The 15,457-nt window shown below is 39.1% G+C and overlaps 2 protein-coding genes across 2 annotated transcripts; one reads left to right on the top strand and one right to left on the bottom strand.

The window, feature by feature from the left end:
• Positions 1-228: 228 nt before the first annotated feature.
• On the bottom strand, positions 229-15,438 carry LOC113501743 (gamma-1-syntrophin). Its single transcript, XM_026882965.1, has 13 exons — positions 13,504-15,438; positions 11,553-11,699; positions 9,376-9,535; positions 7,303-7,428; positions 6,815-6,936; positions 6,257-6,419; positions 6,096-6,166; positions 5,599-5,715; positions 5,085-5,243; positions 4,501-4,749; positions 991-1,106; positions 631-721; positions 229-483 (listed from the first exon to the last, which is right to left on the bottom strand). Exons 1-13 carry the CDS (start codon positions 13,537-13,539, stop codon positions 370-372), a joined length of 1,671 nt encoding a protein of 556 aa, XP_026738766.1. The 5' UTR covers positions 13,540-15,438; the 3' UTR covers positions 229-369.
• On the top strand, positions 1,113-4,036 carry LOC113501744 (potassium/sodium hyperpolarization-activated cyclic nucleotide-gated channel 2-like). Its single transcript, XM_026882967.1, has 5 exons — positions 1,113-2,030; positions 2,102-3,069; positions 3,151-3,237; positions 3,306-3,412; positions 3,849-4,036. Exons 1-5 carry the CDS (start codon positions 1,688-1,690, stop codon positions 3,964-3,966), a joined length of 1,623 nt encoding a protein of 540 aa, XP_026738768.1. The 5' UTR covers positions 1,113-1,687; the 3' UTR covers positions 3,967-4,036.
• Positions 15,439-15,457: the final 19 nt, after the last annotated feature.

Raw genomic sequence — 15,457 nt, 5'->3', positions numbered from 1 at the left:
AAGTAGCTGGCCGTACTTTCTATTAAAACTTATTTGGAGAGCTATTACTATAACTTAATTCGTTTCAGAAACTGGGCCCCGATTCTGCTATTCACAATAGCAGTGAATTCTCTTAAGCATTATGCCAATACAATAATCGGAAGTTAATTGTATTGACCTTGAGTGTACCCTCCCGTACTGAATTTCCAATTATTGTGTAGAAAAATTCTTAAGAGAATACGAACAATGGCATTTTAAGCTAAATTTCATTCATTCATCGGACATTGTAAATAGCAGAATTGGGCCCTGGTGTTATAAATCAATAGGTCAGCCTCGACGGTACAGGGTACTATTACCTACATATAGGAGGGTTGCCTTAGCTGTCTGACCTCAGTTGGCTTGCTGTATGGAGGCGAGGAAGGCTGGGTCCACGGAAGCCACCTTGGCCGTGAGGAACGCGTGCATGCAGAACAACAGGCTCTGCAGGATCTGACACTCCAACTCCTGCCACACAATAGTTATCGGTCAGGAGTTAGTACTAGTACACACATAAGAAATAAGCTTTCAAAAAAAACAGAACGTTTTTGATTACTTTTTTTAATTTTAATTTTAAAATATTTTGCCTATAATAATCTTGGTTGGTATGTTTACCTTAGTCTCAATAACTTTAGTTTCAGAGTCTTGGAAGTGTAATTTTAATTTAGATTTTCCGTCGTCACTGGACCCTCTAAGTTGCGAAAACCTGAAAAAAGTCTCATTATTTAATTGTGTTCATACAAGCTAGATAAAATAGCAAGGCAAAACTAAAAACATACGATAGCAAAAAAGGGTATGACAAATACAAGTACGTTACGCAAATGTGTATGAAAGAAAATCTTATTCATCTCTCATGGCGTTTTACACTACATAGAGCAATAACTCTGAATCATCTCTGTTTCTCTTGCCCACTCTCACGAGTTGAGGAACTCTGATAGGGTGCAGTGTAACACTTCATATAGAGTAGTGTGTTACCGGTAGGTCCACACGGGCTTGGCCCCGGGCGTGCCCTCGCTGAGAGAGAACCCGGACGCCCAGTCCAGCGTCAGGCCCGCCGCGCGGCCCATGTGGACCACGGTGAACGTCTTCTTCTGTAACAACACATTATTCACATTAGTTAGATTGTTTCCTCCTATAGTGTGTTTTATAATATGGAGTTCTCTTGTAACCGGAAACGCCGTGACGAGTTAGTTCCACCGCTTTTTGTAAACACTAAGAAAACCGTGAAGGGCAGGGTGTTTTTTGGTGATAAAATACTTTATTATGTGACTTAACTTAAATAAATGCTATATCATAATTTAACATAATCTTATTTTGATTTAACGAGTTTAAGGGGATATATTCCCAATATAGATTTTTCGATTTAGAGGTTCATTAGTTTCCGAACTTTTTACAGAAAAATTAAGAATTGGAATGACAGCAAAACATTTTACTGTCATCGAATTTCTTTACTAGACGTCAAACGACATCCATAAAGAATTTCATTTCATTGTAAATCATTTATTAATCAAAATGTATGGGGACGGCAAACATCTGTGTACAATATGGAAGGAGCCGAGATGTTTAGTGCCCCCAACGGCAAACTTCTTTTCAAAGCAGGTACCTCTCTCCCCCGATAGTAAACTTTATTTTTTAATGACTTGTTTAAAAGTCTTTGACCTTGTTCCTTAACATGAGGAGAGAAGTCCTCCTACGAAGAATTTTCCTTTCACCCTCTCCCCAAAACAAAAGTAACTCCGACGGGTCCTGTGTAACCTGCCAACCAGTAGGTACAGACCAGGTGTATGTGGGCCCGCAGCTGTGCGCGTTCCGGCGCGTGACGCTGCCGTGCGAGTGGCACCACGGCAGCGCCATCTTCATCCGCAGCCTGAAGCGGCTGCGCCTGGAGCGGCGGCGCCACGCGCGCGGCCTCGTGTGGCACCCCTACAGCCCCGTCACCTACTACTGGGACTGCGTGCAGCTGCTCTTCCTGTTCGCCGCGCTGCTCTACATGCCCATCCAGGTCTTCAAACCATGTCAGTATTGTCATGGTAGTACTCATAAATGTTTCTAATACCTACACAATGCTGACACCGTATTTTTGTAGGTCCAAATCGGTACGATGTGTTTATATTATTCGCGGACGCCGTCGCTTTTCTGAATCTGTGCACCCAGTTCCACACTGGTTTCGTCGAACATGAACACAAAAATATCACCTTGGAACCGAAGCAAATTGCGATCCACTACCTCGAAACCTACTTCATTACTGACTTTATCGGATGCTTGCCTCTGCAGATTCTTGTATACGGCAATGACTGTCGGTTCTCAATACATACATCAATGTTCATAATTAAGCTGCTCAGAACGTTGTCCATATCAAAGAAATGGAAAAACGTCATCGGTCAGTTACAGCTCTCGTACGTCAACTATGTGGCTATAAAGGTGATGACCATGTTAATTTTGTTCTTTCACTGGATGACCTACCTGCATTATCAAGTACCTTTAATATGCTATCATATTTACGAACATAATGATGACTTTTGGATGTGGTTAAGGAGATTTAAAATATCTAAAGATGTGAAGGACAGTATATTTGAAAAATATAGCACGAACTTCTACTTGGTGTGCGGGCTGTGCATCGGGGCCGGGTACTACACACCTCACCACGACACTCATCTCATTCCGGAGATGTTGCTATCGTCCTTCATGGGACTCGTGGGGCTGCTGTTCCTCACTTACTCCTTCGCAGCGTTATTGCGGCTTGCAGTATACAGACAATTCGAACTATACTGCTACAGTGGGAAATATAAAGAACTAGAGGAATATATGACGCTGATGAGACTGCCGAAATACTTGCAGAGAAAAATAAATCTGTTCATAAACTTTAAATTCAACGAACACTTTTTCCATGAAGACGCGATAAAGAACACGATTAACGAGCAGATCCGGCAGGACATCAACATGCACTGCTGCAAGAAGCTGGTCATGAACGTGCCCATGTTCCAGGACATGCCCGTCGCGCTCATCAATTCCATTATATTTAGTTTAACGCAAGTCCTCTACATGCCTGGAGAGGTAAGCCCTTGTATCAAAATAGTTGTATTTAATAAATTTGAAATACATATTTTTATACTTGTTTCATGATATAACTTTCAGACTATAGTCACGTACAATACGCCAGGATATTCTATAGATCTGATAGCGTCTGGGACTGTCGCTGTCATGGATGCTACGGGCAGAGAGGTATGTATTACGAAACTTGCTGTTAAAGTTGGCTAGTATTTATTTATCAATATTCTGTATATGTTCAGGTGGCACATCTCCGGGATGGAGCCTTCTTTGGCGAATATGCGCTACTGTCACCGGGAGTACTGCGGACTGCCACTATTATCGCTCTTGAAATTACTGAGATATATACGTGAGTGAAATAGTATTTCTATTTATTATTTGGTATAACCTTATAATAAATAGAAATACGAAAGAAGACATTATATGGTTTCTAAAAATAGTAACACCTAAATGTATCCGGTTTTTGGTTTAAAGTTACAAAAGTCTTTCTCTTCGCTTAATGTGAAAGAGAAGTGAATAAGTATAGATTACAAAAAAAAAAAAAAAATACAGTCGAATTGAGAACCTCCTCCTTTTTTTGAAGTCGGTTAATGATTAAACAATGATTTACTAACGCTTATTTATCGGGATATCCCTACTAGATGGGGGTGCTCATGCGTGGCGCATTAAGAACTCGTGTTAAGTCCAACTCAGCCATATTTGTCAGAAAGTTGGGCTATTCTGACAGCTATGGCTGAGTGAACCGTCAATAAAAATAGTTTGTTAGTGTAGTTTCCGTGTGTCAGGCTGGACAGCAAGCAGTTCCTGGCGTGCCTGCAGCCCTACCCGCACCTGAAGCGGCGCATGGAGGAGATCAGCGCCGCGCGGAGGGGCGTCTACACCAAGTCCACGCGCAGGCACTAGCTGCCCTCGGGGCCTGCGGGCCGCCTTGTGGCATGCTGACCAGCCTCAGTGTAATGTGTGCGTGGGACAGGTTACGCTACTTGGCTATTGCACCTACCATATTGTATACTTGACGAGTTTTGATTGCACCTATTGGATGCTTAGGACATGTTACCGTTTTAGACACCCAAATTGGATTTGGATTTTTAAGCGAGATGGATTTTTATTTTATTAGTTTTAACAATTAAGTTCTGAAGGTGGTTATGTAACAAGTTGTGTTTGTAATTTAGTTGTGAAGGATTTGTATTAAGAATACTTTTTAATTTACAATTAAATATAGACTTATTAAGTTTGTATTTTTTTTTGTTTTAATTTATGTATCCCATGAAAACTGTATAAATAATATTGTCTTGGGTAAAAATGGGTATCGTGCTGCCTAGGTAACTGGGTTGCAAAGTACTCAGCTAAATGCGGTTAGTCTGGAAGGCGACCCCAATATAGTTGGGAAAAGGCTAGGCTAATGATGTTTGTTTCGGATAAGAAAGCAGTAGTTACCCCAAGCCTGATGACGGAGTTGACGATGTTGGCGGTCCAGGCCTGGTCGACGCGCAGCAGGTCGCGGCGGGTCTCGGTACTGAAGTAGCGGGGCCCGGGCGCGGCGGCCCCCGCGGGCCCCGCCAGGCTGCTCTGCACCAGGAAGCAGTGCTGGCGCCAGTCCACCGTCTCGCTCTCCTTCACCGTGCGGAACATGGTCTGGTACACCTTCAGGGTCTCCGGGCACTTGGCTAGCTCCGTTATGTTCATCTGTACATAAGAACAATGATTGTAACACTTTATATCGATATCAATACTCATCAACGCTTTTTTATCGAGTGCCTAAAATATCTGTAATAAAAAAGAGTACAACATCCCATACTAAAATGAGTGAAATGTTGGTGTAAAAAATAAACTATTGGGATAATTCAGTCCATTGTTTTTAGACCTGATGATAGATAACCTTTCATCAAATTAAATGTGTACATCGGTCGGCGAACGAGTGCCACATTTAGTAAAGACATGTTACACTTAACTACCGACTTGTTTAACAAAAGGGTACGATTCTGAAAAATCATAACAGCATATGGCATAAGGCGTCATACCGGCGGCACGTCGAACAGCATGACGTCGGTCCCCTTGAGCACGAGGAACTTGGGCCGGTAGGTCTGCCACGGCTGCTGCGCCTGCAACACGCCCTCGTGCACCCAGCCCATGTACTCGATACGCTCGCCCACGCCAAAGTGGCGGTTGAACAGCTTCATCTGCAACGGAGGCGGTTGCTCGATACGTGCTCTTTGTGAGAGTAAAAGTAATTACAAATTAAAACTATTTTCTAATAATATTGGTATATGATAGCATCTAAATATCAGCACGGTTAGCTGAATGGTGTAGGTCGCCAAAGCCACTACAAGCGACGTGTCACGAATTCGATCCTCGCGTAGGGCTATTGAATTGTGTGGTTACTGAATTTCGTTCTGAGTCTGTCACGCACTTTTGTCAACTAAAACTATAATTCAACGATTTTTTTAAACCTATCCCAAAAACCATTGCGAAACTGTAATTCCAATTTAAAATAATGTAGAGTGCTGGTGAGCTGAGCGATGCCTGCGTGTGTACCTGCAGGTTGGTGAGCCCCACGATGTTGTCGGAGATGCTCTTGAGCCACAGCGACAGCGAGGCGGGGTCCTCCGCGTGGACCACGCCCGTCGTCACGTGCGGCCGCGCGCCGCGGACCTGCCCACACACACCCAACACACGCCGTCACAACACCGAAACAAACATCCAACTATAGTGTTCTTAGAGAATACTTGCTGTAAAAAGGACACCGAAGCAAAAAAAAGACTTAACATTTTCTGTCTGTCTGACTTGAAAATTTTTTGATCGATTTCATTACATTATCACGCTCAAGACAATATGGCTTTTTTTAATTGCAATATGATGCTATTACACAGCAAAATAAAAGTAATATAGGAATAGGTCTCGTGATACTTATTAGGTAGAAAAGTGACAATGTATCACAATGAATATTTGGGTGTGTCAGAAGAGTGAGAAAAAAAAAATTGACTGTAATAAATAAAATTAAGGACAGTAACAATAACATGTAAATCACATACCTCGAACGCCCCTGGCCGTAATTTATCCGTGCCGAAAACGTATCTCGTCACATAACCCATCATCAAGGGGACTGAAACAGAAAAACAAAAAAAAAATCTAAATTTATTACATTTATTTCATTGATACGTTGGTGGACAGGTAACAAAGAGTAGGTATTTACCGGTGACGACGTCCCGCCACTCCTTGGCGTTGGTGTTGGTGGTGGCGATGGTGGTGATGGTGGTGGGGTCGGGCAGGTCGGAGGCGGCGGAGGCTGGGCGCGAGCCGCGCGCGGAGCCCGCCGCGCTGCCGGGCCGGCTGCCCTCGCAGCCCTCCCACGCGCACTGCTCACCGAACACACCACATCAAACATCAAACTAACTCTATGGCGTCGTGCAGACGCTAAACAAATAGCAAGAGGAAACATTCTCATGGTTTCCCCAAATGGAATAAAACCACTAAAGGATACTTTCCTTTTCCTGTTAACTAGGATGAAGCGAGAATTCATCACAGTAAAAGGTAGCCCATTGCAAGTTGGCGATACTATGCCGTCCGCCATGTCGTCGCGAAACATTGTATGTTTCACACTTCGTACTAACATGACCTCCACAGAAGTAACTTTGTGAAGTACTCGGAAAAGTTATAAAAATCTTTCTTGACCCGAAGTCATATCAAAACGAAAACGAAACAAAATATTACAATTACTTGACTTTAGTAGCTGAGGTATTTGTTATCTCACCTGCCAACCTCCATTGGTCTGGTCTGGGTTTTTCTCACTATTACAGTTGGCGTCAACAGTCTTATTGTGAAGAGAGGGATGGTCATCGCCTGTACTGCTATCTGTATCTGACGCGCCGTCCGCTGAAAAATAATGAAATGAACTAAAATGTACATATAACTTGACTCCAAGCCCCAAGAGTATGTTGTCCTTACTTCATACTATTATTTTATGACTTTTGAGGTATATTTGCTACAAAAGGATCACGGTCTCTTGCACTAAGTAATTCAATCTTCTATCGCGGAGCATTTAACAAACATACAAGTCACAGTCAGACAAGCATTCGTGGATCTCAAAAAGGCTTGTACTACGCGGGATCGAACCAACGACACGTCATGCTTAGTGGCTTTAGCGTGGTAACCTATTGATTGATACGGGTAAGTCTAAGCAAATCTGAAAACCGTCAAGAATCGTCACTGCAAATAATAAGAGGGAATAAGGCTACTTACCTTGTTTCTGTAAGAAAGGCGTCGCGGCTCTATAATGTTTAACAGTAAGCACCACAATATCACCGGCGTTACGCAGTATGTTCACCGCGTCGTCGTGCTTGCACGCAGTTATGTACTCTCCGTTAACTGGAATAAAGATAATTTCAGGTTTAAGTTCATAAATTCGTTCTAACTTATCAACAGGTATCGGAAAAAACAAGTTGAAACTCTCAGCATTCCTCGTTTCAGTGAGCCACTTGCATGCAATCGGAACAAGTAAGTACTCGTAATTATTATTGTTCCGCATTCCTCCCTGCTATTTATATTACGCCCGCTATCTCGATAGATTGCTCAAGCTGCGTCTTGACTATCGGTTTATTTATTTAGGCAAGTTTGAAAGGTTACGAGAGTAGTGCAGTTCTAAACACGGTTAGATAGTGAAAACAGAAACACAAGAATCGAATAAATAGACAACGGTCAGGTGCGATTTGAACTTGCGACGTAGAGGATTCCGTAGAAATTGGCCAAATATACCATAACAAATCGGTTAAGTGACATATAAATTTGCCAACCATCAAAAAAAATATAAACAACTTGTTAACAAAACAAAATTGTTGCTTAACCTGGATATTTGTTTATAGTTTTTGTCGTTACCTCGGCAGCAGAAAAAACATCATTAAAGCTTGTCTTTCCGTATTTGAGATTTAAGAACTCGTCACTTTTAACTTCATTTAATTTGAGAAAAGTAAGTACTTGTTTTATATCAGCTGGCCATGGCAGATTTTATCAAATAAATTCTAAAACTAGGCTTCAAAAATGTATGACTCATTTGGTAGGGAGCTTATGAATATAAAAGCTTAACCAAATGCCGCAGTAAGTCGCAAAAACACTCGGGCGCTATAGCTCGGAACACTATTTCACGGATATAAGACGTAGGACATCACAGCCCATACATACATAAAAATTAAGACATTCCGCCTGATTTGATTAAGGCCTGATGCCTAAAGAGTTTTCCTAGGCAAGACTCTACAAAGTTTCCAGACAAGACTATATATATCGTAATTCGCTGATATACGAGACGAAGTTGGACCGTCAGTCATTTGTTAACTACTAACGTATTTATAGCTCGGACAATTGATCCAAGTAATTATATTAAACTTGCATAGCTGCGGTTCCGTGCATCCAGTAATTGTTTGCGTTGGTTTATGTATTTAACAGCCCTTGTTCGTACAGCTTTAGTTTATGTTTACAGTTTGGCCACGATAAAACAAACGATTTCAACTCGGACTTCCGTCGAGAACAATAAAAACAAACTAATCATACGTCATGTTATTATAATACAAGTTTTAGATTATGCTTCCTTACTTCCACACAAGCATGATTTTAATACCTACTGACCTTATTACTGCAGCTGTCTTAAGTAAGTACGACACCCACGACCGTAGTTAATGTAATTAGCACTTTTCACCGCACAATCAGATACAATGATACAACGTTGAAGAATAAAAATAAGGTTCGTCTCTTGAAAAATGTTGTTCAACGAAAAGCAAATTCATTATTCAATGGGCACACAATACTTGTGAAAACAGGCCAATCGAACAAACATTTAATCTCGTAACAATGCTCCCCTGTGTGTCTGAATGGTCTTTAATTATCAGAGGAACAGACGTACAATTTGCATCCAGCGGCATCTAATTGCGAATTGTTAAGCAATTGGATGAAACGGGCGCAGTGCAACTAATTCAAAGAATTAACTGTAATCCACATCGAGGACAAAGGACGTTTTGTTGCGAGGCCTGGTTTTTGCCGGCGCCGCGCCGCGTCGTTAAATAGAATGTGGACGGACGGAAGTGGCCGCATTCACCGCCTTGTTAGTCGCAGTAGCTCCGAACCGTAAAGCCAAATAGCCACGGTAATTAGGTAAGGAACCGTCCTTGCACAAACATAACGGTTAATTCGTTAACTGGACTAAAAGACGAAAACCTTTTTAGGATTGGATAGAAATAAGATGTCGAAGAAATTAACGATTTGGTAATCGTTCTCTTACCTTCATCTACTGAATCATAATAGAAGATGTAGATGAATAAATCAAACCTTTAATAACAGCATCCCCAACAAAGAGCTGTCCCGTCTGGTCGGCTGCCTGATCCTTGTATATCTTTGAGATGAGGATGGGCAGTTTGTGCTCCGCCCCTCCCTTTATGCTCAGCCCCAGCCCACCGACCTTTTGCCGCGTGATCTGGACCATGCGTTCCTGAAGAAAATAATTCAATTTTCATACCCATCTAAAACTCACGCTTGGAATCTGAAAACTGAAAGAATGTGTTAAATTTTGCATGGACATTTTTGTATATGAATTGAACTTAATGTTCGAAAAAAATCAAGTATTTTATGAATGCTAACAAAATGCGTGAAAACTCCGACAAAATTCAGCATATTGCGGCAACGAAATAGTTTAAAAAAACTCATTTGCTTCCAAAGTACTAATTTATTCAAAGCAGATTACTTTGAAGGCCTTTCAAGTCCAGACTCGGTCATCGTTGTCATAAAGTAATACAAAAAGGATTTAAAGGCGATCGATAATTGGATTATAATTGCTGTAACCTAATACGCGTAGATTCATTTAGTTGTTACGCAGCTGTGGGCTTTCCCAAATTAAATCAAAAATTACGTAGGTACCTACTTATGATTACATTTAATAATCACAGTGTTCTACAATTTAATGTGAATCGATGGAATATTAACAGTTGTTTCCGTTCCAATCCTTAAGAGTGGTTTAACTTTTTTCCAATGGCAATATAAACTTTGTAAGGCAAGTTTTTGTAGTCCTCACTGAGTATTCGGGGCTTCTCGTGACATAACAGTGCAATACCACAGGCCTACCTGCCCCAAATGTTTCATTGTCCGATTAATAATTCACAACTACCGCCCATTAGCCTGCTCTCGCCGTCATGCAAAAATTATTATCTACGGGGATTTATGATTCAATTGTTATGGTTACTGTCCGCGGGCCTTCCAACCTCTTCATATAATTGTATGTTGTAACTGGAAATATAAGTTAAAGTTGTTTTTGTCTGAGAGGCGAAAACAATTCAAAAAAGCTCACATGAAACGGGAACGCGGAAAGTAGTGTCGTAATAGCTCATCGTTGGATTTCGACTGTAGGTAGTCGCAAGCCAACTGTGAATGATTGTGAGCGGCCAACTACCTTTATTACACATTGAAGCATCTGAACAGTACGGGGTAATAATGGACTATAGCATCATTTAACTCAGTTCAAATGACCCAGTTGCCATTGTTGTCAGTCCATTGTTTAATGCCCAGGTAGACAGGCTTGTTACAGGTTTTGAGTCGTTAATCTCATAGATGGCTTGATAGGTGTAAGTAAACGTGTGTAATTCTCAGATCATTGATTAAGGAATTTGTATACATGTCAGATTTTTAATGTAATTCTTTAACATGACATCTAACTAAATAGCCTGCTGCTGACTTATTGCCTGAACGACATTTTAATGACTTGAAATTAGAATCGTATATACAATCATTGATTGTCATTCAGCTTGTCTTACAACTGAAAGCCAGTCTTGGTTATCTAATCTAAGGGCTAACGGGATTATAGGTATATTCGTATTGTATCATTCTGGTAGAGCTAGGCTCAGGAATTCGACGGATGCTATAATATAGGCTAAATCCTCTAGACACCGGTGAATATTTGCGTGACCTAAAGTTATTTGTCCACGTACCTAAGATTGATGTCTGTACATACACATTCCAACGACACAGGATCACATTCTAGTGTGCTCTCTTATAATAAAAACAAATTACTGCGACCGTGAACTTTATTATTACTCGTAAATTAAACTCATATTTGCCTTTCTTTTATTATAGTGAGCTGCTAATATTATAGCGAACCAGAATAAAACAGGGATGGGCTGTTATTAAATAATTCCATGCATACGATGCTCATTACAGATTTATAAGGACGACACGAGTGGAGAAGCGATATCTATGAAAATTGTAAGAACAAAATGTCAAAAATTCCAACTAATTTTAAATTATGTTTCTTCTATTTTTTTTTAAGATCTATAAGACAAGGAACGAAGTATCTCAAGTCAAGGTTGTGTGGAATGTGGAATGTTCTGTGGAATTTATTTTGCCTGATCATTCATTCATGCATGAATCACATCCAGAATATATTTTGGAAAGATTTAAATAAGAAAATCCTTTTGTCCACTTTATAGTTCCTATTAGTATCTTAAAGCTAGACTCACCCTCGCGTGTGGTACGCTCTTGTCCTTCGCGGGCTGCACAGGCGCGGGGGCCTCGCGCTGTACGGTCACCGCGTCCATGGTGAGCACCAGCCGCGCCGGCCTCGGACGGGACTTGCCGTCCGAGACCTGCACCATGCCTGTGCGAATCTGGAATTATTCATTCATCATTACACTTACTTATTCCCACAGTTCTAATTTATGCTTGGATCGGCGAATTTAGGTATAGAGCGCAATTGGACAGAGCAGACTTCGAAAGCCACTCAGGACTACAGTATTAGGGTCCAAATAATAAGATATTTTCTATTTAGAGTTGTCTGTCCACTCCAAATTAATGGTCAATCTATGATGTGAGCAAAAATTATGTGAACGGGCAGGTCTTTAGAAAATAAATATTGAATAGTAATAACTATGTAACATACCTAGTTTTTAAGAATAATTATATCTCTCAATCCCTACTAATATTATAAGTGCGAAAGTAACTCTGTCTCTCTGTTTGTTACGCTTTCACGTCTAATCCACTGAACCGATTTAAATGAAATTTGGTACAGAGATAGAGTTGACCTTGAGAAAGAACATAGGATAGTTTTTATCCTGGACTTTTGAAGAGTTCTCTTGGAATCGCGATATAACCGACGTCGACGCGGGCGAAGCCGCGAGCGGAAAGCTAGTGTTAAATAAATAAATAAAATAACCATTTCAAGCTCATGAATTCCATCTCTATTTGAATAAAATTAAAACATATTATCAGCAGAGAATTATGTTACTTAAGTATTTTTATATTCAAGAGATAGACATGTTTATTGATTAATAGAGCTATAATTATTTCTGTAATACAAGCAAAAATAAATCAGAACATGAAGAACTAGAGCAAAGTTATTGGTTTTCATTTTAAACATAAGTCTGTTAGTAAGCCAAATATCATCCATCTAATTTGTAATCAATGAACAAACTTTATTGACATCTGAGAAGATCAAATATTAGAATTTGACGGGATAAAGCTCTCTCATGGTCTATTAAAAAACATTCAGGCTCAGGAAATTGGATTCATGGATCCCCATCCAAACCTTCATGGATTACGCAAACATTATTGTCCTCTCGCAGGGCTCAAACCTGTGACATATGTCACACAATGATTTTTATGTTTTAAATAAATACTAAGGCTAGAGTATCCTTTGCAGTCCATTGCCAGTAATTTTCCAAAGGAAAGGAACTTTAGAAACATTGACCTAGTTATTTATTTGTGTTACATTGTGATTATAAAATAAGTAATAACTTAAATACTGGTAGTTTACCTGCTAGCTAAATAATATCATAAAAGGTTTTTATGTTATAATGATATTACAAGTACAATACTTACTTTACCATTTTGATTTGATATTTGTTTTCAACAAAAATGATGTCTGCGTAAAGCAGAGACCTCCCCTACATTATATTTTTCTTCTTTCTATGCGGTCCTTAGCTTTTCATGCCAAGTTTAAGTACACTACTTGAAATGGTGTACTAACAAGAGGTTTTTAATGTCAAAATTTGAGTTGCTCTCTGATATTAAGAATTGAAATGGTGATCAACTTCTCATAATCACAATCTGTTGCTCATCCATCCATTATCTAACGACTTATTTACATGAGATATCTTTGTAATGTTGGGCACCTACTACAAAGACTATTGTATTTACATTATTAATTTGAAATGAGTTCATTTTACTTTTACAGACGGATTAAAACTGTTGTTTTATTCATAATTAACTGTCAGTTATTATATTAATTAACTGTTAAATTGGGTAAGAGGTAACACAAACAGTAATTTAATATTATATCACTATCTCAAATAATGGTAGTAAAGAACTGAGAGGTTTATAACAGCAGAAAACTGACCAGTGGCAAATGTAAAAAAAGTGAATTGTTATCCAGCTAATTACTATGAAGGAATGAATAAAACTGTAACAACTTACCTTTTCATCTTTCTTCTCCTCAATAGGCGTCATCATTGTGGAACATGCACACCATTACGATATAAAATCCTTTGGAACGGTCCAAATATTAAACTAAATATTTAAACTAAAATCTTGCGAAGTCTCGCCACTCTCACAAACCCCGACCTCATAACGCTTTCTTACAAAGAATTTATAATCAAAAGTCCATTTCTAATTAGCTTGACTGTTGCGTCTGATGATAATATTAATTATTTATGGGTTACACATTACAAATACTAAAAACAGGTCACTGGCATACGATAAATCAATATAGGTGAACGGCATCAAAACAATTGAAACACTGCAGATTAACTGCGATTTAACACTATCTGAGCCGTTCTGAATACAATTTGAGGTTTATTTTCCAGTATTTAGAATCTTTTCATTGAAGAATTTGCTGCAAATAAGCACAATAACAAATGATTTCTTGAAAAATCTACGACAGACGGTCTTCCACCTCCCGATCGCGCTAAGTACTTACTAGTGATGTGCAATACGTCGAATTCAACTTTCTGCTCAAATGACGGTTGGTTATCGATTTAAAAAGTCGTTAGTCGATTAACAAAAACTAACTAATACTATTCGTGGTTTAATTTGTGGTTTGAATTATATAATCATTATAAATTGTTGCATGTATTATAACAGCATTGGATTTATTAATATGGTCTAGAATTTAACGTTTTAGTAATGACTGATCATCACACTAACAAAGCTTGTCATTGTAGAAATTCAAATGTTTTCCAATGACATTTCTTTTAATTTTATGTCAAACTTTCTGAACTTAATCTGAGTAAGACAATAAGGTAATTTGTAGTGTGTAGGTATACTACAGAATAAAAGTTGTATTTCACTAAAAAGCTTGTTTACTAATAGGACAGGAGCAGAAGTCTTATTTTCGAGTACCCCTACTACCGCTCCTTTTTTCAACTGCACAAAACCACCGAGGAAACACCTAAATAATAAACTTTTGTCTTCTAAAGGAGAAGGTTCTCAATTCAGTGAGTATTTTTAGGTACGTACAGTAGGTACCTACACTGATTATTGCCGATCTTATTTACGCGTTTTTTGTTTTGTGCGAAATCACTGCCATTTTTCCCTTACAAATTAAAGTTCAGCACAGTAGTTTATATTCTATGGGCATTAGGTATTGATATATGGGTGAAGCATTTCGTCCAAAATTGACCGTTCATGTCATAACCGACAATGTCTAGTCAGGCAGTAAAAATATTTAACGTGAATGAGGCCTCGGCTTAAATTATTAAGATTACTTGCATGAGTATTATATTTTACAGTCAATAATTTGATTTGATGCAATGATTTACTCCCGTATATTTATTAGGATTGCCCTACTATTTTCGGTACCAACCAATTAAATCACATTTTTATGAAAATTAAGTGTTACTTCTATGTAGTTATAAGCCTATTTCTTTTCGGTATAATTGCTTACGTAAGGACTTAAAGCCTAACTGGTTTAAGCTATGTTAGGAGATACCAAGAAGATTCGCAGCTACTTATGGATGTATTGTTCATCATCAGTGTATGCGTAAGAACGTAAGGTAAAAATTGCTATGTAGGTACTTCATTTTTCACCATAATTATTTAAGTACTAATAGTACTTAATTTCATGTCAGTTAGCTATTTTCTGTAAGTTTTTTTAAACGACTCCCGCAAGGAATTTAATCCTTGTGTCGCGGGGGGGATGCACAACGACAACCAGACATTTGACACATTCTAATTCCTTTCAGTTACCGCAGCACTGATTGCTCATAAAGATTTCTTTATTTAAGTTGTTGAACTCATATCAAATGCCACGCAGTAAATCCGAAAACAAACTATTTTTCAGTTTCTGGATCCCAAAAATACAGTGTTATTTTATTAATCAAATCACTTATACCTACTGTGAGAAATATTTTTTTAGAGAGACAACTAGGCT

Source organism: Trichoplusia ni, chromosome 16 (genome assembly GCF_003590095.1).
Source record: "Trichoplusia ni isolate ovarian cell line Hi5 chromosome 16, tn1, whole genome shotgun sequence".
In the NCBI taxonomy this organism is placed as follows: Eukaryota; Metazoa; Arthropoda; class Insecta; order Lepidoptera; family Noctuidae; genus Trichoplusia; species Trichoplusia ni.
The sequence above is the reverse complement of the archived record's forward strand: the minus strand, read 5'-3'. Positions and strand labels throughout refer to the sequence as shown.